The 23,368-nt window shown below is 48.3% G+C and overlaps 8 protein-coding genes across 8 annotated transcripts; 3 read left to right on the top strand and 5 right to left on the bottom strand.

The window, feature by feature from the left end:
- Positions 1–6,938: 6,938 nt before the first annotated feature.
- N7508_003478 (ankyrin repeat domain-containing protein) lies at positions 6,939–7,895 on the bottom strand (the record flags this gene model as incomplete). Its single annotated transcript, XM_058461544.1, has 1 exon — positions 6,939–7,895. The coding sequence occupies one exon, from the start codon at positions 7,893–7,895 to the stop codon at positions 6,939–6,941; it is 957 nt and encodes a 318-aa protein (XP_058322121.1).
- A 938-nt stretch (positions 7,896–8,833) lies between these two features.
- On the bottom strand, positions 8,834–9,043 carry N7508_003479 (uncharacterized protein; the record flags this gene model as incomplete). The annotated part of the gene is made up of 1 exon (XM_058461545.1): positions 8,834–9,043. One exon carries the CDS (start codon positions 9,041–9,043, stop codon positions 8,834–8,836), a length of 210 nt encoding a protein of 69 aa, XP_058322122.1.
- A 2,317-nt stretch (positions 9,044–11,360) lies between these two features.
- Positions 11,361–12,500, top strand: N7508_003480 (putative ubiquitin-conjugating enzyme; the record flags this gene model as incomplete). Its single annotated transcript, XM_058461546.1, has 4 exons — positions 11,361–11,422; positions 11,469–11,563; positions 11,616–12,370; positions 12,423–12,500. The coding sequence occupies 4 exons, from the start codon at positions 11,361–11,363 to the stop codon at positions 12,498–12,500; spliced, it is 990 nt and encodes a 329-aa protein (XP_058322123.1).
- A 147-nt stretch (positions 12,501–12,647) lies between these two features.
- Positions 12,648–12,947, top strand: N7508_003481 (uncharacterized protein; the record flags this gene model as incomplete). The annotated part of the gene is made up of 1 exon (XM_058461547.1): positions 12,648–12,947. The coding sequence occupies one exon, from the start codon at positions 12,648–12,650 to the stop codon at positions 12,945–12,947; it is 300 nt and encodes a 99-aa protein (XP_058322124.1).
- A 13-nt stretch (positions 12,948–12,960) lies between these two features.
- Positions 12,961–14,770, top strand: N7508_003482 (uncharacterized protein; the record flags this gene model as incomplete). The annotated part of the gene is made up of 3 exons (XM_058461548.1): positions 12,961–13,248; positions 13,302–13,729; positions 13,792–14,770. 3 exons carry the CDS (start codon positions 12,961–12,963, stop codon positions 14,768–14,770), a joined length of 1,695 nt encoding a protein of 564 aa, XP_058322125.1.
- Positions 14,771–15,040: 270 nt separating this feature from the next.
- N7508_003483 (GMC family oxidoreductase) lies at positions 15,041–17,073 on the bottom strand (the record flags this gene model as incomplete). The annotated part of the gene is made up of 6 exons (XM_058461549.1): positions 15,041–15,273; positions 15,367–15,940; positions 16,004–16,540; positions 16,591–16,807; positions 16,858–16,977; positions 17,030–17,073. 6 exons carry the CDS (start codon positions 17,071–17,073, stop codon positions 15,041–15,043), a joined length of 1,725 nt encoding a protein of 574 aa, XP_058322126.1.
- Positions 17,074–17,722: 649 nt separating this feature from the next.
- N7508_003484 (putative CUE domain protein) lies at positions 17,723–19,159 on the bottom strand (the record flags this gene model as incomplete). Its single annotated transcript, XM_058461550.1, has 1 exon — positions 17,723–19,159. One exon carries the CDS (start codon positions 19,157–19,159, stop codon positions 17,723–17,725), a length of 1,437 nt encoding a protein of 478 aa, XP_058322127.1.
- Positions 19,160–20,723: 1,564 nt separating this feature from the next.
- N7508_003485 (uncharacterized protein) lies at positions 20,724–21,473 on the bottom strand (the record flags this gene model as incomplete). The annotated part of the gene is made up of 1 exon (XM_058461551.1): positions 20,724–21,473. One exon carries the CDS (start codon positions 21,471–21,473, stop codon positions 20,724–20,726), a length of 750 nt encoding a protein of 249 aa, XP_058322128.1.
- Between the last annotated feature and the right edge of the window lie 1,895 nt (positions 21,474–23,368).

Genomic DNA, 23,368 nt, shown 5'->3' on the forward strand with positions numbered 1-23,368 from the left:
TCTCTAAATCGCTATATTCTGTGTTGAAGTGCAGGCTTGATTTACATTAGTGATGAGGGAACCTTAGAATATGATACGGGATAAATTGTGCAATACCAACCTAGCGATTAGCGTGAGGATAGTCTACTAGCCCTCCCTGTCTAACATAACCGGGGAAGGAGCATCAGGATCTAGATCAATTTTCAGGGTTTCATATGCAAATTTAGGAGTTTTCTTCTCCATGGCTTAACGTAAGGGGGAAAATTGGAAATCTACTAGGCTTGGTATCAAAGTCAAAGTGAAGGGAATGATTCGACAAAATAGCAAGATCATTCTTCTATGTTGAGATTCATGGCGCATCCAAGCTAGATGCCTGACATATAAGGCATGAATATGGTGATCAGCATTAGACCTACCAAGTAGAGTATGGATCAGGAGAAGAATTCTCATTTATATAGGGTCTTCCTCTTATGAAGAGAAAGATCAGACTTAAACAATCTCGTTGGCCTTGATATTGATGCGTCCCAATTCAGTAGACATCCAATTTCAACATTCTATATAATCCTCCGAATTGCGATCTAAATGCATGGCTGGCTGACCCCGCTTTATATAATTTAGGGGCTGTAAAATAAAGGGAGATACTAAAAGGACCCTAGAATTGAGTATTTGGACCCCATGGCCTTACGCTAAGCCTAATTAGGCCTAGCCTAGTAATTGTAATTCCAATGCATTAATCGGTAAAAATGCATCAGTTCTTGGCAGTGCTGGATGCCCCGGGTATCGGCGGTCATAAACCTTGGGTACTTCATTTACTATGCAGCTCTCTAATAAAATTAAGTCACCACCGTTTCTTACCAACAACCAACTGGACTCAGTAGCTTCTTGACCCCAAGATACTTCCATTTACTATGCAACCCCCTTATTAAATTAAGTACCGACCACTGCTCAATTTCCTAGAATCGCACTAGTCCTAAAAGGTCAGCACCACTAATTAATTACCCCGTAATTAGGGCATCGCCAACTCCATGTCTACGGCTTCATGCATCTCGCCAATTTCAACACATCACAACATCACCAATATAGCCGATACGAATTTCTAAAATTATTTCATCGCTCAGAAATGGCTAATCAGTCTCTATTGAAATTTTCAGCTCACAAATAGCGATACTGGCCCCGTGAGGGCGTTGCAACTATCACCATACTGTTTGTTGACATCCCTCTACCAAAACGTCGAAATGGCACCAAGAATCGGCTCCCACACCCCTGAATTCAATGAGACTGACTGGGATTCGAGTCTCGCAGGGTCGTCGGCCTCATCGAGTCGCTTCTTTACCCCTGATCCTATCGAAATCGGCCCTGAAATCGACCCTGAGCCGGCGGAGACACCTACAATCGAAGACGGGCAGCTCTTCGGGACTTTCCAGGAAGGAATTGATACGATAAATGGCATCCTCGGGCCTACTGGCTACGCAGTCGTTAAGCGCCGTACCAAATCCAACGCTACCGATGGGCTATACATCGTGGTTCTTCGATGCGACCGTGGTAGACGCCCAGACTCTAGCCGGGCGGCTTCTCCCGAGCTTCCTGTGGCGAATACGGCTTTATCTAGACCTTCTCGGCAGACATTCACGTCTATGACTGGCTGCGAGTACGGTCTGAATCTCCGCCTACAGCGGGAGACCGGTCTCTGGCGGTTACAGGTCGATCATGGAGAGCACAATCACGAACCGGGGCCTCAATCAACTCATCCTACGCTGCGCCGGCGAGCTCTCGAGCCTCATCTTGATACTCTAGATCCTCTTATACGCCAAGGGATCCCTCCACGCCAGATCATCTCGCTTCTAGCTAGCCAGGGCATTCATCTTAGGCCGGCGGACATCTACAACCGTGCTAGACGTCTTCTTCAAGAGCTTCTTGCCGGTCGGACGCCGATACAAGCCCTCTTCGAAGAGCTGCCGAAGCATGGAGACTGGATCTTACGCCATACCACTCAAGCCGACGGCGAGACAGTATCAGGCGTCTTCGCGATACATCGTACTGGCCTTGCGCAGCTTCGACAGTCTCCCTCGGTGCTATGGATGGACTGTACGTATCAGACTAACCGCTTCAATATGCCGTTGCTAGATATCATTGGCGTCAACTCGATCGGGAGGTCATTCTGTGTCGGCTTCGCATTCCTACCGAGTGAGCGCGAGGACGCGTATCGCTGGGCCCTACGCTGTCTACAAGGTATCTACGATGAATATGGCCTCGGGAAGCCTCTCACAGTATTCACTGATAAAGAGAAAGCCCTCCTCAATGCGCTCGCAGTAGCATTGCCAACGACAGCCTCGCTGCTATGCTTGTGGCATGTTATCTCGAATATCAAGGCGAAGGCTATACCGGCGGCTAGGAAACATGTGAAGGCCCTGATTGACGCCGGCGAGGTCGAGAAGGAGGCATACATCGCGTATGCCACTGCTTTTTGGCTAAAGATGCTGCAGCGCTGGAATCGAGTCGTCTTCGCTGAGACTGAGCAACGTATGAGAGAGCAGTGGCTATACTTTTGTAGCTGCTATAGTGAGCCAGTCTTCTCGAACCTCCTTACCTATATCGAGAAGCACTGGATCATCGAGTCCGGTCGGCAGGTGCTACGCTGTTTTACGAATAGCTTCTTCCACCTCGGCGAGACATCGACATCTCGCGTAGAGGGTGCTCATGCAGCTCTAAAGAAAGACCTCCAGAATTCGCGGCGTAACCTCCTTGCCCTGCTTCACTGCTTCGAGACTGTTATTCTTAGGCAATTCAAGCTCTCTCAGCAAGCTATCGCCGACGAGAAAGCGCGATCGCCGACCGTATTATCTGCTATGCGGCATCCGATCGTCCGTGACGTCTTACGGCTGGTTTCACGAAAAGCGATCGGGCGGGTCTTAAAGCTATACCATGCGCATCTTCCGGAGGATGAGGGTATACCCGGCAAGAGACCCTTCGCCGTCGGTTGTACGCCTGGCTGCAAGGCTACGGGCTATCCCTGCATCCATGACATCAAATGGGCTGACATGATAGGTGTCTCTGTCAAATTATCGCAGTTTCATACCCAGTGGCACCTCTACGAGACCGAAGCACCGCCGATCGGCCTTAGCCACCTTCTCCAAGAACCCGAGATCCTTACCAGCATCCGCGGGCGGCCTAAGGGCGCATTGAATAACCTTCCGACGTCTACGGCATCATCTACGCAGCGGGATCCGTCGCTGTTTGAGATCGTGGATGCCCAGGAAGCACGGGAGGGTCGGCGGATACAACGGGGGGGACAGCGAGGTCGAGGACGAGGTCGAGGACGAGGACGAGGACGTGGAGGCCGAGGACGAGGACGTGGAGGCACACAACAGGTGGGAATAGCCTCGTCTATAGCCCAGGGAGCTCAGGCTACGGCCCCGACGTCGCCGGCGAGCAGTCCTACGTCGCAGGCGTCGGGAATCGCATCGACTACGTCGCCGGTGGCATCTCAGGCACTGGGAATAGCTTCGTCTACGGCCCAGGCATTGTCTGCAAGCATTCCTACGTCGCCGGTGGCATCTCAGGCACTAGGAATAGCTTCGTCTACGGCCCAGGGCGCGGCCCAGGCTCAGAATACCTGGTCCGACCGGCTCAGGAAGCGTCGGAGAGCTCTCTGAATAGCGTCAGAACGCATTGGACATATCTGTATATAGGAAATATGTCAAAATTTACTGCTTTCTCGTACGTTTTGACCACAATAGCTGGATTCCTTCAAATCTGCGGAGTTTTCAAATCAGCCTCTGTTTCCTAATTGGGACTAGTGCGATTCTAGGAAATTGAGCAGTGGTCGGTACTTAATTTAATAAGGGGGTTGCATAGTAAATGGAAGTATCTTGGGGTCAAGAAGCTACTGAGTCCAGTTGGTTGTTGGTAAGAAACGGTGGTGACTTAATTTTATTAGAGAGCTGCATAGTAAATGAAGTACCCAAGGTTTATGACCGCCGATACCCGGGGCATCCAGCACTGCCAAGAACTGATGCATTTTTACCGATTAATGCATTGGAATTACAATTACTAGGCTAGGCCTAATTAGGCTTAGCGTAAGGCCATGGGGTCCAAATACTCAATTCTAGGGTCCTTTTAGTATTGCCCAAAATAAATAACTCGTTCGCTCGCCCTCATAGACCAATGACCATTCTATAATCAATCGTTGCTATTTTTACAGTGTTCTAGGCGTGCTCTGTACTAGTGCGCAGTATTACATACTAGGTCATCTGGGCCTTGTCTGCCAATGGTCCCTCGACCTTCGACAGGAGATGAAACTGAGTGCGGCGCAGTGGAACGCAGACGAGGGGCCGCCTCGTTATCTCTAGTCCGTGTGACAACGATGCAGCAGCAGTAGATCTACCTTGAGATCTATCCAGCAATCCTTGCCTACACAGTTAAAGTGAAAAAGGAACAAAATGAAAATTTCCCAAGTTGCTATGAGGTCAATCTTGGCTTTGAAAGCAACGAAGTTGACTGCTTCACCGTGTTCCACGGCCTTGTATTCCTGGTAAGATGTGGCTAAGTACAGTACCACAGTTCCTGAACTGAGACCGACGGCCAGGAAATTGTCTCCATAGCGCAAGGCTTTGGGTTGACCCTAACAGAACTCGGTGCACAAAAGCCTGTCCTTCCATTGCTTCTCTATGCCTAGTACTGCGAGCCTCCGGTTTGAGCCCCTGATATTGTATACCATAGACTCGGTAGAGCAAAATGGAGGTAACAAGGATTATATTGCTGAAGGTGGTAATAAAGGCCAAGACTCTGAATTATACAACTCAGCCGCTTCTTTGCGGTGGGAACTTTCTTCTATAGCAACCTCATGTAATGTTACGCCGAGTCTACGGGCAAGGGTTGACGTAGAGTCGAGTTCTTCAGCATTATGATATTGGAAAAAGGTGGGGAAACACCCTATTGAAGAGCCGGGGACAGGTAAGACGGGCCCAAATGATGACCTAAGATCGCTTCTTCCCAGATCCTGCAAATTGCATTGTTCTTCCCTTCCTGTAATTCATATGCAGCAAGGACTCTTCGTCTCCGAGTTTTCTGCGTCTGAATAAGGCATTGAATCGCTGTTCAATTGTGTCTTCCAACTATCAGATCATGGAGTCAGTTTGAATATCATAGTTTTTGCCAGCAGACGAGATGAATAGCGATCAAGCCACTTACGCCCTTTTTGCTCTTAAATAAAACCCATATAGTCAATGTCAGGATAGTAGTGCCTACAGCAAATGGGATGTATAGCCACCAAGGCGGGTTCGACTCAAGCAGGTCGATGTTCATTCCAAAGAGACTCTTAAAGCCTAGATTAGTCACTGTCACCCCGCGGGTCTGGAAGTTCAATATGTGGGGTTTTCTCACCGCAATAAACATAAGTGGCAGGAAAACGAACTTTGCTTACAGTTAGCAATTGATGGGCATGGGAATGGGCTAAAGCCTACAGTGATCCAACTCAGACGTTCCATACTCCGATTCATGGACGTGGATTTTTGCGCCTCGGCGATTGAGGTGAGGTTGAATTCCTGTCAGAATGTTAGTAAAATTCAACAGGGTAAACGAGGTGTGAAGATGACCAGTTGAATTAGCTCTTGAGAGGCCAGGTTCAGAGATGAGAACTTTTCTTTCAGCCTTCTGTCCGTGTCCTCTATTTCACCCATGAAGTCGTTGCTCATTTTTTTGTTTCATATGGTGCCGTCTTCTTGGAGAACTTGTCCGTTTATTTGATCATAGCTTTTGCATAATGATCGAAGGGTTTCCATTTGGATCATATGCAGCCTTTTGAAGTCGGTCCACTTTTCTGCGTCGCTCAAAAGGATCTTGATAAGGCCTGTATTTCTTCCATTGGAACGAAATGTCTCCTTGCGCTACTAAATGATCAGCAAGGCTAGGCAAACAAGTTTTTGACTCTCATACCATATTGGAAAGATGATCTTCTGCAGCTTCACAAATGTTGTTCCATTCATCCTCTAGCTGCCGGATGCAGGGATGGAAAAGCTCAGTCGGTGAGTTTGGGATTTCGCAATACTCCAGTGTCGTAAAGAAAATTTTGGATTCAAGCATTGGCTTTCCGGACTTCGATTCCGGGTGGTGCTGATCGGACTTGGTCATAATCCAAATAATGGCATGATTCTTCGGTTCTATCTTCAGAGCTGACAGCTGATTGGATGGATGGAGTAGTTGACATGAGGGTAGCAGAACACGGCACTCGAGAAAGCCTCTTATGGCATTAGTATCAAGGGCTTGGGACGGGTGAAGGTGGTTAGTACTAACATTCAGCTCGAGAAGGCTGACGTAGAGCTACAGCACTTGGAATTCCATTTAGCTGTACTTTCCAACGCCAGAGATCAGGATAATTTGCCATTCCCAGTTCGTTAGGTTTCCTTTTCCGCATTACCCTACGCCACCATCGCCAATAGACCCCTTCGGAAGAGGAGTGACCGAGAAGGCTATCGTTTTCAAGAAGCCTTAAAGGATTAGCAAAAAGTCCTGACATTGGAATGCGGGAAACCTCACACGATTGCTCTCTGTGAAATAGCAGTTGCGATACACTTATCATCCTGTGCTGATATGCTTGATGTAGAAAAAGCCAAGGAATATGATATCGCATAGAAATATTGTGTCAATTCCTGGCCATCCATCACTTGCACTGGAGGCACCTGTGATCCTCGCAGGGCTAGAACAATATTCCTTTTCGTTTTCAGGGGGATGCAAGCTCTCCAGTCTGTTGCTTTTAACATATAAGACTTTTGCTGACATAAGGGAAAAGGAGTTTCATCATTGCGAAATCATTCAACTGAGAGGCTTGCTGAAACGGAGTGATCTTTTTAAAATCTTCAATTTCAACTTTGGCACCATGAGCGATGAGCCATTCTGCAGCTTTGAAAGCGTGATTCTCAACAGCATGGTGCAAAGGGGTACAGCCATCAAAGTCTCTTTCGTCAATAGCATCGCGCAGGAGGGTCCTCCTTTCCGTTCTTGACGGCTAGATCCAACGAACTCTCCAGGATTTGAAGGACCCCTGGATAGTATAGAATAACAGCAATATGAAGTGGCGTCTGGTTGAAAGCATCAGTTTGGGCCATGTAGATATGTGCGCCAGCTTCAAGAAGCAGATTCAGAGTTTCCCTGTCCTTGGAAGCGACAGCAGCATGTAGCAATGATGCGCGCTGAGAATCAACTGTATGAAGGCCAATATTGGCCCCCTGGGCAAGGAGCAGCTTGACAACATCCAAGTTCCCATTGTAGGCTGCGGCTTGGAGAGCATTTCCATATATACCACCTTGGACGTTCACTTCGGCCCCCTGGGCAAGGAGCAACTTGGCAACATTCAAGTTCCCATTGTAGGCTGCGGCTTGGAGAGCATTTCCATATATACCACCTTGGGCATTTATATCAGCCCCCTGGGTAAGGAGCAGCTTGACAACATCCAAGTTTCCACGGTGTGCTGCGGCTTGGAGAGCAGTTCCATATGTACCACCTTGGACGTTCACTTCGGCCCCCTGGGCAAGGAGCAACTTGGCAACATTCAAGTTCCCATTGTAGGCTGCGGCTTGGAGAGCATTTCCATATATACCACCTTGGGCATTTATATCAGCCCCCTGGGTAAGGAATAGCTTAACAATATCCAAGTTTCCATTGTATGCTGCGGCTTGGAGAGCACTTCTATATTCACCACCTTGGGCGTTCACATTGGCCCCCTGGCCAAGGAGCAGCTTAGCAACATCTAAGTTTCCTTTGTATGCAGCTGCTTGGAGAGCATTTCCATATATACCACCCTGAGCGTTCACATCGGCCCCCTGGTCAAGGAGCAGCTTGACAATATCCAAGTTCCCATTGTATGCTGCGTCTTCGAGAGCCAAAATGTATTCATCTTTTGTTATAGAACTGCCCACCATTTTGCTTCAGTGTGCACCGTTGGACAAAAACCGGACCTCTGTCATAAGGCAATTCTAGGAGCGCTATTGATGGTAAGTTGCTTTGTCGACTTATTTAAGACTGTAAATTTACCTCTTCTTGGCTACACCTTCAGCAGAAGGCTATGTTCGCTTTGCAAAGCACAACAAGACGAAATCAAGAGGATGTGAAACAAGGATCAAAAGTTACCCTTGGGTTCGTGCTGTTATTTGCTCGGTCATATTTGTTCTGTTTGACCTATCTCTGCGCAGGAGTCTCTAGCAAGCACATCCTTACGTACGCCTTACTAAAGAGGATTAGCGCAACAGTGGTATTGGCTACCTTCGCGTGAATAATTCTTCACCAGCATATCAGCTGGTGGCTGTGTTCAAATGCCAAGAGACTGAGTGTTTCAACTTGAACCAGAAAACCAAAGAAAAAAAAAAAAAAAAAAAGGTTTTTATGGGCAGGACGAGGAACTATCTGAAAATGAAGATCATGGAAACTTCATTGCTGTTCTCGTGGAGACGGTGTATGAGACCGAGTACGCCTTGTTCAGCCTGTAGGCGCGCTCGATCATTTAAATCGGAAACTCAGGCAGCAAAGCTCCGGCAGGATCACATTTGAGCGAGGACTGTTTGCCAATCGTCTCCATACCCGAAACACTAGAGCAGGTGATACCGCAAAACTGACTAGCCTGCTTATCTACTTGATGTAATAACTATACCACAAGTACGTTGCTATTCTGGGGGGACTGCGTGTCTGCACATCGTCCGCACCTCGTGTCATCGCCACTGCATTGATTGAGCTCTGCCCGTCAGTCGTTCCATGACTCGAGACAGACGATGAAATGCGTAAGACTAGACCAACACAGAGACACACACCCCCTCTATCTCCAGTCCGCATGACCTGCTCCTTGACCTTTATCACGTCCTCGATGCTAACCGATTATGAAGCCAACGAGAATTTCAGTCAGAAGGCGCTTTTGATGATACACGGCGGAGATCTCTGGCATCGGCTGCGCAATACACTGGTGTAGACCGAGGGAACTGGATGTATCCGCGCGGACCAACGGCGTCGCTTCACGACTTTGTAGATCTGAGGGCCATTTTGGGGTCTCGACATGACCACCGTGAAATATTGTGGTCATCGTAAAAAAGAAATTGTCCCTGTGTTAGTCGTATAAACTGCGCTGACTGAGCAAGTACCGGCTGACCGCGAATCGCAGCCGAGTCAGTCTAACAATTTACTAGGGCTGATTATCTTCAGTTTCGAATTGAGGCGAATACCCCCTGCCAAGGTCGACAAGGCTCTCGCGCGGTGTGTTAACCACAGGGCAAATTTGCAGCCCCGCTGTATAGGGGGACGATCGTCCTGAAAGAGTGTAGGGTGAATGCGCCTGCTTGTGCAGAGGTCAACCATGGACCGGTCGATTGACATCCGAGGCGGTGAGCCTGCAAGCCAGTGTTGCGGTCTAAGGGAAATGGCTGTCTCATCTCGAGGACCATGATCGGAGCTGAACATGAAAACAGGGCCGGACGAGGGAGGGCAGTGCGAATTGAAGTCGCGGGATCGCAAAAGCCGACGATTTACATACAGGGAGAAAAGCGGGTGGCGGAGCTCAGGAGCTCGGTGATCCGTATCAATAGCAAATTTGCCTCACCTGCGAGACGTAGGAAGAAGGAGGGAGAAAAAGGAATTAGGAGCTGTTGGGTAGAGAGGGGGAAGCAGGGATCTATATAAAGCCACGCACGGGTACGTGTAGCGACCGGTGGCGCTATCCCGTACTTGATATAACTAAACTGAAAGCAGCCTTCACAGCAGTCGTCCGATATGGTGTAGTGGCTAACATCGTCGTCTCTCACACGACAGCCGGGGGTTCGATTCCCCCTATCGGAGTTTCTTTTTGCTTTTTTCAATCTTGTAATGATTAGCTGTTTCTATTTCCAAATACACAATATGACCCCACTGAGTCAGGTTACCAACTAACCTATCAGCTGCTAATCGAACATAGATACCTTGGATACTCCGTCGGGTGGTTTGAGTGTAATCCTTGATAAAAGGTGAGCTTGGGGGTGGGGGGTTTCAATCTTGTGATACTAGAGAATAGTATGCAGCTGGACTCAAGAAGTAACGAAATATAACTTACCTATGTCATGCTTGATGCACAAGAGATCCGAGCATGATACTAGGCAAATTCTTATCTGACATGTGAAACTGCAGGTGGATTCAACGTTTTTTAGAACGTTTTCTGTCAGACCCGGTCAATTTTCGCCCTGCAATTCTTCCTCTTTTTCACACCCATTATCCACTCCACATAATGTCAATGGACTACTCCGGATTCCCATTGTTTCCCGTCATCCCTGCGTCGATTAGACGTCGACTGCCCCGCCTATACTCGTCCCACCGTGCGCCCATAGGTACCGAATCGAACGGGGATCCGCGCCGAGGACTGGCTTCTCTATCAGAACCTCATCTGCTATGCCACAGCCAATCCACAGAGCGAGTGGTACCCGAGGTACGGCCCTCGACAGCTAGCGATGATCTGGAAACTTTTGATTCGGGCTCCCGAAGCCCGGACAGTCCCCCAGTCGAGGAAATGGGGAGTCCAACTAAATATGAAGCCGAGTCCGGGCTGCGATGGAACCGGGTAGTACCCGGTGAGTTCCAGACTGTTGCATATTGACCAGCTATCACTGACAGGGTACTTCATCGGACTAAAGCTTTCAACCTTTTGCGCAACGCAGGATATGAGGCTCAGCAACCACAAGCCGACGGCCGCCTGGCTCGATCTCTCTATGTAAATGCCTTGATATATCTTCTCGATGCTCTACCCCAAGATTTATCGGCTGAGGAGACTTCCATGCTCGAAAATCACATCCCGGAGCCGGTTAAAGCATCACTAACGCCATATCCTCAACCACCACAATATCTCCCTGAGGGGAACGGCACATACAACCCCCACTCGAGATCTTATCTGCATAGACTGCTCGCATCGACAATTGTGCAAATGTTTCTTCTTCTGCGATTCCTTTTACCATATGCGAGGCTACTTCTGCGCCAGATATATGCATATGAACGTACCCACCGTATAACCGAGCGCATTCTAACCACTACGCTGGATACAGCCGATGGTCTTGGGAAAGGCAGTGTCAATATTGGTATGGCAGTTTGCAAACTCAACGAAGGGAGAGTAGGTGCTGCATTGTCGAGCTTTGCCGCTTGGTGGATGGAAGGTGTCGCTGGAGGGATATATGAAGGTGTTGGAGAAGGGATGATGCATCTTGGTCTTCTTGGAAAAGAGTCAAATTTTGATAGATTTCCCATGCAAATGGCTAGACAAAGTAGTCTATAGTATAGAATAGATCTTTTAGAGCGTTGTATATTTGAGGTTGTGAACTATGAGAAACCCCATTCTGACATTGATAAGCGATAAGCATTTCAACTTCTCCAACTTCTCCTGTACAATGGCGACCACCAGGTTACCCTGCATTCCGTCGCTTCGAAAGCAGCAGCTCCACCTGGAATTGTGAGTTCTTCAATTTGCACCATCATCCATATACTAACATCCGCAGTGCGAGCTTAAAACAGGCAACACCGCCAGGGGTCTACGTGACTCTCGCGCCAGGAGACCCAACACTGTGGAATGGAGTGATCTTCGTTCGCTCGGGTTTGTCTGAATCCATCGATTGAATGAAAAGAAGCTAACCCAAAGCCTGTAGGCCCCTATGCCTCAGCAATTCTCCGTTTCCAACTCCGATTCCCAGATACCTACCCCGACCTCCCACCTCTGGTCACATTCGCGACCGACTTCTTCCACCCATTGATTGTGCCCCTTACCACTTATACCTTCAGTACTGGCTCGGCAAGTGACAACCCGGTCAGCGCAACAGATGAAGAACGTTTACCACCTGGTGGGTTCAGTCTTCGCCATGGATTCCCACACTGGTTTGGCAGAGCAAAGCGGAGCGGTCTAGCGTCTGGGAACACATCGCGAAATGTAAGCGGGAATAGTAAAAATGCTGCACCGGAAACGAGCGGCGTAGATCCCACAGAAGGCGACCAAGCCCCGGACGCGTCGACTGCCTCGACATCAACGGACCCGGAAACTACTGATGACGCCCTGGAAACACCACGCGTGGCCCAGGTCCCGCCCATGGACCAATTTGCGGAACCAAAATCTGTTATCCCAGTCTCAGAAATATTGGATTATATTCGGTCGACTTTCGATGACGAAAATGTGTTGGATTCGTTGCCAGTTGAAGTCGCTGGCAACCCTGGAGCATGGCATGCGTGGAAGGCACATCGCCGAGGTGGTACTGGTGGAGGATGGAAACGGGGAAGTCCGCAGGCCCGGCTTCCTGGCGATTGGCATTGGGATGGAATTTGGGCTCGGCGGGCTCAAGATGAGATCGAAAATTCGCGCTCTGATCCGATGTTGTTTGGAAGTGCTGCTCGTGGAAATGGGGATGACATGGTAATATCCCTTGATATTAAATTTTGCCCGGATGATTCTTATATGTTCTTAGATTCGGTTCTCACGACTGGACGATGCGAGCTTGAACGCAATCAAGGAAAGTATGGCAGCCATGGTGGGCAATGTATAGAGAAGGCTTGTTTTGTGTTCTGATACCCAATGCTACTTGACTCATTCTAGAAGTTCCAGTGTTCCTTGGTTCGCTCTTTCCACTACTTGCGTATATATCAACTTGCCGTTCCCCCAATTTCTTCCACTCTCGTCCATATTCCACAAAATGACCAATACTCTATCCTTGGATTTGAAAAGTTCAGCTTTACTGATTGCTTTAATTCTTGTTCCTCTCGTTGTCCTCATCTGCGCTGTTGCCATTGCGCTTGCGTGTTCCGAGTACTGGAGCATACACTCCATCAAGCACACCATCCTCTTGTGCTGTTGTATCAGGAAGCAGCAGAGACGCAAGAAGGTTCGATCAGATCCCGAGAGTTGCAACATCTTACCGTCGATTCGTGCGACAGAGTGCTCTGATATTCATATTGAGTTCGAGGTCCCTGTCACCAACCGAGAGCACGTTTAGGTACTTTGCCAATATGGACGATCTACCTGTGCCACTCACAGTTATTAAACGCGGACCGTTGTCCGACGGCAAAGTCAGCTCGCTGTCTCTAGCATACCCGCATATTCCGTGTCGCAGCTCTTCACTTGCCATGAGTATGAACTATGACTCAAACGAGGTTGCGACATCCACGCGAACCCCGTCTCTCAGTGACAGTCTTTACAATATTGAGATTATGAAGCTTCGCCTAGATCATAAGCCAGCAGCCAAGGGTACTGTGATTCCTGGCCTAAATGTAGATGATGATCCATTTATCGACAATGTAATTGCTTCCATACTCCTTTTTTTGATACTCCTACTGACCCATCTATGCAGAATTCGCGACGCCGCCTTCAGGCCGAAGGATTCATGACCAGGAGTGGGTATCACTTTGCGCCACGCCTGCTCGTTCGCTGGAGCTCCGGGTCTTGGAATTCTTTGCCACCATGTCTCGCGTCAACATCACAAAAGGCATCTCTAGAAGTGGGAGCGTCTACGGGCCCAATGTCACCAAGGAATTTCAGAACTGATCGTACCCAGGCCTTTTCGGAAATATTGCACCAGGGGGCATCTGACTTGTTATGCCCGTTAGATATTCCTATTGCATTCGCCAACATGAGATCTTATGCAGGCCGACCATGCATCGAGGCAGACTATTTGTCCGTTTGGACCTCGGTGAATATCTCTGTTGACGTCAACCCGATTGCATTGCCTGAGACTGCCCCACTGGCCCCTCTTGACATGATCATACTCCTTGATTGTCTGTAAGTTGTCACCCTGTGCATGCTTTGTCAAACACCAATCTGACATACTTATCATGAAACAGGCAACAGCCTTCACCCAGCCTTTTGGCGCCAATGATCATGGCATCCACGGTGCTCGCTTCAAACTTGATTGCAACCTTTGATAGGCTGGCCTTGGCATGCGTGAATGGGCGTTCACCCAGTGGATTTGAAATATTACTTTCTCTGGGATCTCATTCGGTCGAGGCTGTTCAAGCTGCTTTGGATATATTTTCTATACGCCAGATGAAGAAGCACAGGAGAAGATGTCCGGACCTGGTGAACTCCATTCAAAAAGTATCCCGACTCTTTTGCCCCTCATCTAGAACTGCCTTCTGTCATCTGGTTCTTGTCTCAGCGCGATCCCCAAAATCCTTATTGTTAGCCAATATCGACAAGGCCATTGGGTTTCACACAGTCTCCCCCGAGACTTATTTCCCTCTCGGGATAGCCCACCCACCAGGTTGGCACATCTGTTCTGATACCGATGAAGAAGATTCAGGCCCTAGCAATGCCCATTTTGCGCGCAAAGTCAGCAAGGTTGTTCGACAGCTTCGCACAGGCATCAGCCCTGGAGTCATATCAGACTTGAAACTTTCCGTTGGTCCTGGCGATGAATGTTGGTTTGAGGCTGCGTCAGGAAGTACTGATCTGATGCGACTGCGCCCAGGGGAAACTTGGATATACAAGCTGAAAATTGGGCTACCTTTGGTTCAACGCCAAGAACCACAGCTCATGGATCATTCCATGTTCAGGGACTTGATTGCCCAAATCAACGATGTTTTGAGGGAGTTTTCTTCCGAGCCGGCTCTTCAACAAGTTCTTACCGTTGGTCTAGAATACGAACATTCTTTTCTACCGAAATCGCACACCGTGTGCTTGGAAACTCATTGCACAATTGCTATCCCAGATATGTCCCACAAGCCAGTTCATAGTCATCAGAAGATTTCGACACTGATGGCATACGAAGCCGAAGACGATTCTTTCGAAATTAATCTGGGTTCTGCAAGTGAGAGCAGCTGAACCTGACCAGCACCTTTTTTTTTGCTTTTTTATACTATCATTATGGTCTTCGGTATCTTGGATTACTACATTCTCATCTTAGGATTCGCACCTGTATAGAAAGTTTTGCTATTATTGTTGAAGTATGAATACCATTCAGTTATAACACGGTGACAATGAAAAAAAAAAACTCTTGGTACTCTAAACTAGTTCAGAATATGAACAATGATAGGCACGGGGCTCATATCGGCACGGCTCTCTATAATGTGCCGCATGCCCGCAACGGCCATTTCAAATGCGAGGATAGATGTTACCCGCCATGCGCCATGTCTCCTTGATCAAGTCGGCACACTTCTCACCAATACCATAAGCCGGCATCTGAGTGTGTCCGCCATGCAAAGTAGGCATAACACTACAATCCGCAACCCTCAGCCCAGAAACACCTCTGACCTGAAGTTTCTCATCAAGCACAGCCATACGGTCATCCTTTCTGCCCATGGCACAAGTACCCGCAGCATGATAACCTACAAAAGAAGGTCAGTCAATCTCGAAAATAATCTAAAAAGGAAAAAGAGAAGAAACTCACAAGTAGTAGCGTGCTCCTTAACATAAGGAACCCACTCCTCCCTCGTCGTATAAGAATGATGCTTCAAATTCGACGGCCAGGACCCCCTTAACAATATCCCTCGTCCCAGCCCCCTTCATAACAACCTCATTACCGTATCGACAAGCCTCGCTCAAAACCAACAAATCAAGCGGATCAGCCAAGTAGTTACAATCGACAACCGGATTCTCCAACGCATCCGCCGATTTCAAAGTCACAGATCCACGTGACTTTGGCGCAAATAGCTCTGCTATCATGGAAAATGCGTGTTGGTTGTCAATAGGGAATTGGTCGTACTGTTTGGGCCCGCCGTAGCATTCCGTCGAGAAGAATTCGATGTTGGGCTGAAAAGGTGTTAGACCCATTGGATCACGGCCTGGTTGGCGTGGTGCATTTTTCCAGAGTGGTTCGTCTTTCAGGCGCTCGTCTAGTCTGGCGAAGGCGAAGCTGCCGAATGGGAAAGTTGAGAGAAAGCCTGATTTCTTAGTTTTCCATTCTTCGTAGGTTTTGTCGAAGTTGGAGCCATGGTAGACGTGGTGATCGTTTGTTAGGCCTTTCTTTTCGGTTTCGTAGAACATGAAGACGATCTGCGTTGGTTAGTTTTGCCATTGGAAGGAGAGCTGAACTGGGGCTACGAATGTGGCACTGACTAGGTGGTCCATCAGGTTCTTTCCTACACCTGGTAGATCGACCGTGCAGGGAATGTCGTGCAGATCAAGTTCTGCTTTGGGCCCGATGCCGGACCGAAGTAGAATTGCAGGGCTGCAGTATGCGCCTCCGGAGATGATGATCTCCTTTCGTGCATAGTAATTCCGGGTTCTACCATCCGAGGTCTGCGTTGCTACGCCTGAAGCGCAGGTTTCAGCTCCTTGTTTGGTAAACATGATCTTGTCGACCGTGGTATCAGTCTTGATGGTAATGTTTCCACGGTGGTTCTTGTTTGTGACGAAGTCAGCACCTGTTGTGCGGAGACCTTGATATACTGTTCGAGGCACATGGCCACATCCTTGTGCGACATCACCTGTGCTGAACATGTCGTGGTGTAGAGGCATGCCCTGGGAGGCGTAAGAGTCCAGTAGGAGCTGGGAAATGGGTGCGAGGTCATGCGGTTCGGTATGAAGAGGCCCAGAGTAGCCGTGGCTCTCCTTGTCGGCTTTGAACCAGGGCTTTGGGTGGAAGGTCTCCGACTGCTTCTATTAGTAATTTTTGTATGCCTCAATTTATTGATGCGAAGTACCTTTCTCATGGCCTTGAAGAATTCCTCCCCACTCCATCCCTCCAATCCCCAATCGTCATAATCTTGTTTGTTGCCGCGGATGCACAGTGTGCCATTGCACCCACTGGATCCCCCGAGGAATCGTCCTCGACTCAATTTCACTTGGCGGTTGTCAACCCCAGCCATAGGAGGCGTGACAAGATTCCAGTCGGTCTCGGCGTCGAAGTTGTTTGACCACCTAGTCTGTCAGTAACGAATCGAGTTATTGATTGGTCCGGAAATACTCACCCGCCAGTCATATGCACATTTTCCAGGTCCTTATTGTGCTGTCCAGCTTCGAGCAACAGAATTTTGACCTCGGGGTTCTCAGCTAGACGACCAGCAACGACACAGCCTGAAGTTCCACCTCTGAAGTTTTGTTAGCATGGAGGCACAACCAGACAATTCGCATTTGACCTACCCGCAGACAATATAGTCATATGTATCCTCGGTCTTGGAAGCCATGATGAAAAGCACGAATCACAATCGCAGCGGAATAGAATTCAAAATAACACAGGAAATAAAAATCAAAATCGACAGCCTCGTCTTCTTAAACCGTACTTTTGAGCTAGCGGACCCGCGGTAGCAGATTCCGCACACCCCATCCCCCGATGAGGGGTACCTAAGGACAATCTTGCCGATGTCTCCATATCCACAAGCAATGATTGGAGCTCAACCCTTCGACTACATATGCAAGGCTGTTGGTGCAGCTTGGCAATCGATCGGTCCACTTGAAAGACGGCAGTATAACGAAAAGGAACCCATCTGCAGTGAAGTGGGCGTAGAGGCGGAATGTCGAGTCCACTTTCCGCTGACTGATGCAATAAAAGTTCCCCGCAAACCTTAAAACTCGCGCGTTCCCCCAGATCCGAACCAAGATCCTGGTGCACAGTCCCGCGCTGCCGAATCAGACTTTGACTATATGTGACCTTGTATTTTGGTCTGTCGATCCTGTTCCGTTGTCCTTGGGAATCCGGGGATAGGGGATCTACGATGCTAGTTTCTGTACTAGTAGATCTTGCAGCAGATAGCCGTGCAAGTTTCATTGTTGTAAGTCAGATCGTGTATATGTTCCGTCTTTATCGTACATGTACATGTGAATATTAGAACTGCCTTATTGCGATGCCGAGAAATTTGCGAGTGTAGGCGCAACATCGTCGATCTGTTTGTTCTCCCAAACCGGGTCCCCATCGTCATTAAATTCGGCCCACTGGAAGAACGTGCAGCCTTCCTTCCCTGGCGCAAACCCCGCATAGCACATCCACATATACCGACCACGGGATTCTTGCTTGCGTTGTGAGCATCGGAGGATTGCGTGCTGGCCACATCGGCAGCGTGGGGTATACCGTGGGTGCAGAGTATCCCGATACCAGCGATATGTGATATTGATACGACGATTTCCGGAAATGGGATGTGGAGAAATGGTCTGCGCAGGGGTGATAGAATGCTTCCATTCTTCTTGCATTTCTGCATGCATGATGAGGAGTGAGTTGTGTGGAAGGTGTATAGAGATCTGGCCTTGGGCATCTGCACGTGCAGCCCATGCATTCTGGCTTTCTGTAGATCTTGAAGATGGACTCGTGCTTTTGTCTTCAATTGCTTCTTCGCTGGCCTCATCCTCTCGTTGGGCTACTATTCGCCGTACGCGGAACTCACGGGCCACGCCCAGGCTTAGGCTTCCTATCACCGGATGTGGTCCCAGATAGGTGAGTTCATCTGAGTGAAAGCCCACACTCTCGGTTGGTCCATCGTAACAGTTAACGAATGCTGCATTTGGTTTCCACTCGTTCGATGATTGGTACTGTAATTTCTTCCCGTCTGGATAGATGTCTCGGATTCGCTTCTGGATCTCCTCATTGACAACGGTTTGTACCTGTTTTGATACTGAGCGGAGCTTTGGCGTGGCCTGACGTACGTTTGATCGATATGTGCCGCCGTACGTGTATTCTGATGTTTGTTGACGGTGTTCCTCTGGCGTGGAGACGTACACGGCATGTGTGTGAGGACTTTGCACCGTACGGTTGAAAAGTTGGAAATCATACCGCTGGAAATGTTTTGATTCGTCTAGTAGTTCTTCCAGTAGTGCGTTTGCTGCATGAGTGGGCAGGAAATTATGGACTATCGTGCAGGGTGTATTGGCTGCAATATCCTCGGGTGAGTAAAGGTGGAGAGTTTGGCCCTTCTTGGTTGGTGGCGGTCGCCTCTTCTTTGCAATTTCATTGATTGGTTTCATGGTTCCGTCTTCGGCTGTTGTAAATACGTGCGACGAAAGTGATGTTTGCATGCCGAGTGACGAGACAGGAGCTGTTCGCTTCTTGGTGAAGGGTGTGTCCACTGTGGCTTGTGCAGAAAGCATTTTAGATGCAGTTTCCACCGACCCATCACATGAGACAAGAATATCCAGCAGCTCATCCTGTTTGATAACCGGGAAGAGTGATAGCAGTATTGCTAACTTCATGTCCGTGGAGTCATCGGGCTGTGATGACTTCTGGCTCGTGCTTAGTTCCGGGCTTGAGAGTCTAGGTCGTTTTCTCGAGAGAAAGGAGTCCATTATTGTTCACTGCCTGTACAGATTGTGTCATATCCACTTGATGCTTTACAATGTTGAAAAGCGATGCTTCATAAGCAGCCTGATAAGAGGCTTATCGTCACATGATTGCTTTCAAAGTGACCAATCAGATCGCCTGGCCATGGATGGCCGTTAGGATTTAAATGCGCTTTCGTTTGTATGTTTTTGATGAGACGGAGTAGAAATATGTATGCACTTTGCAGTACCAATTTAGGCCCCAAAATGCTTACAATAGAGCGTCTCTCTATAGTCAAGTGCATTGCTTTCATGGCTCATCGTTTTGCTCTCTCTCTGTTCGGTATGTGTTCAACAGAGGATTGCAATGGTTCATGTCCAAGGGAAACTGTATGGCTAATTTTCCTCATTTACTTGGCCATACATCGTCACCAGACATCCTAGATTTGTCCGTCGGTGTCTGCAAGGTATGAAGAGGGAACATGCTGTTCGTGGTCTAGAGAAATCGGGATAGAAGCCCAACCAATAACCACGATCGCAACATATTCAGGATCACTCGTATTTTTGCTAACATTTATGATACGGTGGAATCCAAAGTGAAAAGGTTGGATCAGTAATGAGTGGGAGCGTTGCACACGTTCATCAGGAGGTAATCCCAACGGGCATGGCGGCATGAAGAATAGGTCGTCCATGTGCTAGAAATTTTTGAGCATGAAGATATTGAACGAATCCATGATTTGGAAGCACACCTGCAGAATATTCGAGTCCGAGTCCGACTCTTCGGTCCATAACCACTTTCATCTAGTGAAAACCCCAACGAGTACATCATATTTCGGTCAGGCTTACTTTTCAAATGATACAGTTTCTCAAAAATCATGACTGAATTGCAGAGATAGGCCATGTCGATGACATATTGCGTGGAGGCAAAACGCGACCAATCTACCGCGTGAACATTTGCGTGGACACCACGGTGACTTGGGAAATACACCACTATAGGCCCGTTTATGAGAATGAGCTCAGGCTTTAAATAGCCGGAAGAACTCAGCAAGTTCAAACAACAGTTTTGGACAACAATGAAATGTATCATAGGTTAAATGAAATAGACCTGGGAAAGGGTGTTTTGATGGAATGCCGAAGACTGCTGTAGGGTCCATGTCTTTGCCCGATGTGCCTTTCACGATGTATATTCTTTGTTTGATCTCTGTGCCCGGTACATATACCAGATACCCATTTTGCTATGTAAATACCATGCTGATTACTATTTTCATATTTCAGTTGAATGAGGTATTACTCTTGACAGATATCATAATGAGATAACCTGGACAATTTGTCAAGAAAACAGGACGTCTTTATTCCCGGAAAACAGTCCTATCTTTCATACTGGAACCAAGAATACCAGTTCAACATCATCAACTCCCATGATTTCACCGATATCAGGCCATAAATAATGCTATCAGTCTTCACGGTTTATATTTCAAGTATTTTTGTAGGGCTGGCCACTCATAGCCGGGTTATAGATGTCGAACGGGGATCAAGTCAACAGGAAAGAAAATGTATTGAGTTAATATACATATATCATAAATCTACAAATCTAAGCAGTCCATTTCCCTTCTCCCAAATATGCCCTGCCCTCCCGATGATACTCAACCAAGCCCCTCAATTCCCTCAGCCCATCAAAGACCTCAACCAACGCATCCAGTGCCACCATCGTCCACCCGCGATAACGCCCACGAGCGTTCTTCATACACCAAGATATACCACCAGTATCGACATCATCCACGGGAGGGTGGTCATCTAGCCTGGAATCCGGAAAGTTCTCTTCAATAACCTTCACCCAACATCTACCCACACCAGCATCCCCTTCCCTAAGTGAAGCCATATCCAAAACACCTTTCAAATGCGATAATACTTCATCATCAATCATTAAACAGACGCGCAGCCTACTCGGAAGCTCCGTCTCAGGGATCGTCAATGATACCTTGAAATCATGAAAGATCTGTCGAACCGCGTCCTCGTCTAGATCGGCATACATATCTCGAGAGCTGAATATTTTCGAGGCGAAGGTTTGCGTGAGAATGCGCATCTCTTCCTCGGAGCCTGTCATTGTCCGGTGTAATGATTGACTCACGGAATCGTTGAGGGAGCGTAGAAGAACGGGCAGAAGACGTTTTGTGTCTGGACCGTAGGCGGTGCGATAGACGATAGGACCCCATGATAATGTGAGGAAGTCCCGTTCTGGACCTGGTGGCAGGGAGCGCAAGCCTGGGGAGGAACCGAGTCGGTAGACTTCCTCTTTGAGGAATGTACTGGCCGGTGATGCATAGGGATTTGGTTGGGACATTGGGCTGTCGCATCCCGTGTTGGGATTGAGTCGGGTATTCCAGCGTTTTGGAGTTCTCATTGCTCATATATACCAGGAGTGCATTTGGAAAAGGGAAAAATGAAAGAGATGGGAGTAATTCAGAGAGGCCAATGGTGGCGTCATATCCATACTTCCACGAGGCTGAAGGCGTTCGGTTCAATGGTTCGCGGCCCACCCACTACCACCTCATGGAAGGGATAAAGGCTCTAGAAGCATTCCTCTTCGGATGCTCGGCCACTTTATATGTTCAGCCTGTGACGTCAATGGGCTTGTGAATAACGAAAATCTATCTGGCCTTCTGGACACCCCGATGATCGCTAATTCATTTGGGGTTCAGGGCTTCAACAGACACGTCAATTTAAGCCGCCCGCATTCAAGATGACACTTCGGATTACTTGCCTGCAGATCACATCCGAGACTCAGTGTCAGGCCCGGTGGAGCGACCACTTATGTAACCCGATTGGTGCCGAGTATTCCACATTCGGCATTCAGCGCTTTGCGTCCAATATGGCGCACCATAAGGGCCACTGTCTCCAGCCAGGAACGACAAGAAAGACGTGTTTGACATGGAACGCCGGTGCGATCAACACCAGTTCCCCAATTTAACGGCCGCACTATCCAGTTCTACCGAAGCACTCCACACCCCACAAGAAGCGGAGAAAGGTCTCAACATTGAGACTGGTGGGCTGTTCAATGTCGGTAGTAGAGTAATCCATGTTGTTGGAAACTACTCCGTATCACATGGCAGTTTCACTGAACTTATTTTCTCAATTCGCGCAAGGAGCTCGAACCGCATCAATGTCACCAACTGTAATCGCAGATGTTATCTCGTAATTGAGCCTTGATGTACTTAGCCCGATGTTGCTGTCAGACCCAATCAAGCAAGCCTCCCACAATATAAGACTCTAGACACCCCCCTCACAGTGGCTGTATAAGTCACCAGCTCAAAGTCCACCAAGCGAACATAGAGAATACAAAAAGCTCATAGTGGCGCAGCTGCCCCTCATGTCTTGGTCTAATATATGTACTTCGTATTCGCAACAGAGAAAACGGGCGCCCGAGAGCACGCAACTGTCATCAGACCTCTCATCCCGTAGACAAAATGTCTCTCCCAAATACAATTTCGCACGAACTGAAACAGAAATATCAGAAATTAAGCAAAACCGAGCGCAAAAAGCACCACGACCCATTCTCTAAGCTCAAAGATAAGCACAAAGAAACATAAAAAGCAACCGCCAGACGAGACCTCGCGATAAGCTTACAATCCAACAACTCACACACACACACACACACACACACACACACACACAACAGAAGATATGTCCGCCTCTGAACCCCAAAGACGCCGACCAAACCCCAACAGCCTCAACCCAGAACAAGCAACATCCGACACAACATACACATCAACAACAATAACCAGAAGCACTTCCTCATCATTGGGCCTGGGATTTGGCAACGCCAATCCCCCTCATGGTCTTGTAAGCTCACAACCCCTGGCCATCCCACTCGCGTCCGCGCTTCCAGAAAGTGGGCTGCCATATAAATATAGAAACTCGGGGCCGACCACGACATATCCAAGTGCTCCATACGCTTCTGCAAGGCGTCACCATAATAATCTTTGGAGAAAGGAGCAGAGGAATATGATGATATTCACGGGGCTTTTCATTGCTGTTGTTGTTTTGGTCATTGTTTTGAGATGGAGTTCGGGCGGGGGTTCAGACGGAGAGGGTACTGCTGCTACCGCTAAAAGCACGAGCAGTTGGTCTTTCTGGATTCCATTGGGCCCTGTATCAATTGGATATGGGTCTGAAGGTTTCCAGTGGAGTATTATGTGGTTGTTTTGACAGTGGAATGTATATGCTCTACGTGATGAA

Source organism: Penicillium antarcticum, assembly GCF_028974205.1.
Source record: "Penicillium antarcticum strain IBT 31339 chromosome Unknown utg000003l_segment0_segment0, whole genome shotgun sequence".
Taxonomy (NCBI): domain Eukaryota; kingdom Fungi; phylum Ascomycota; class Eurotiomycetes; order Eurotiales; family Aspergillaceae; genus Penicillium; species Penicillium antarcticum.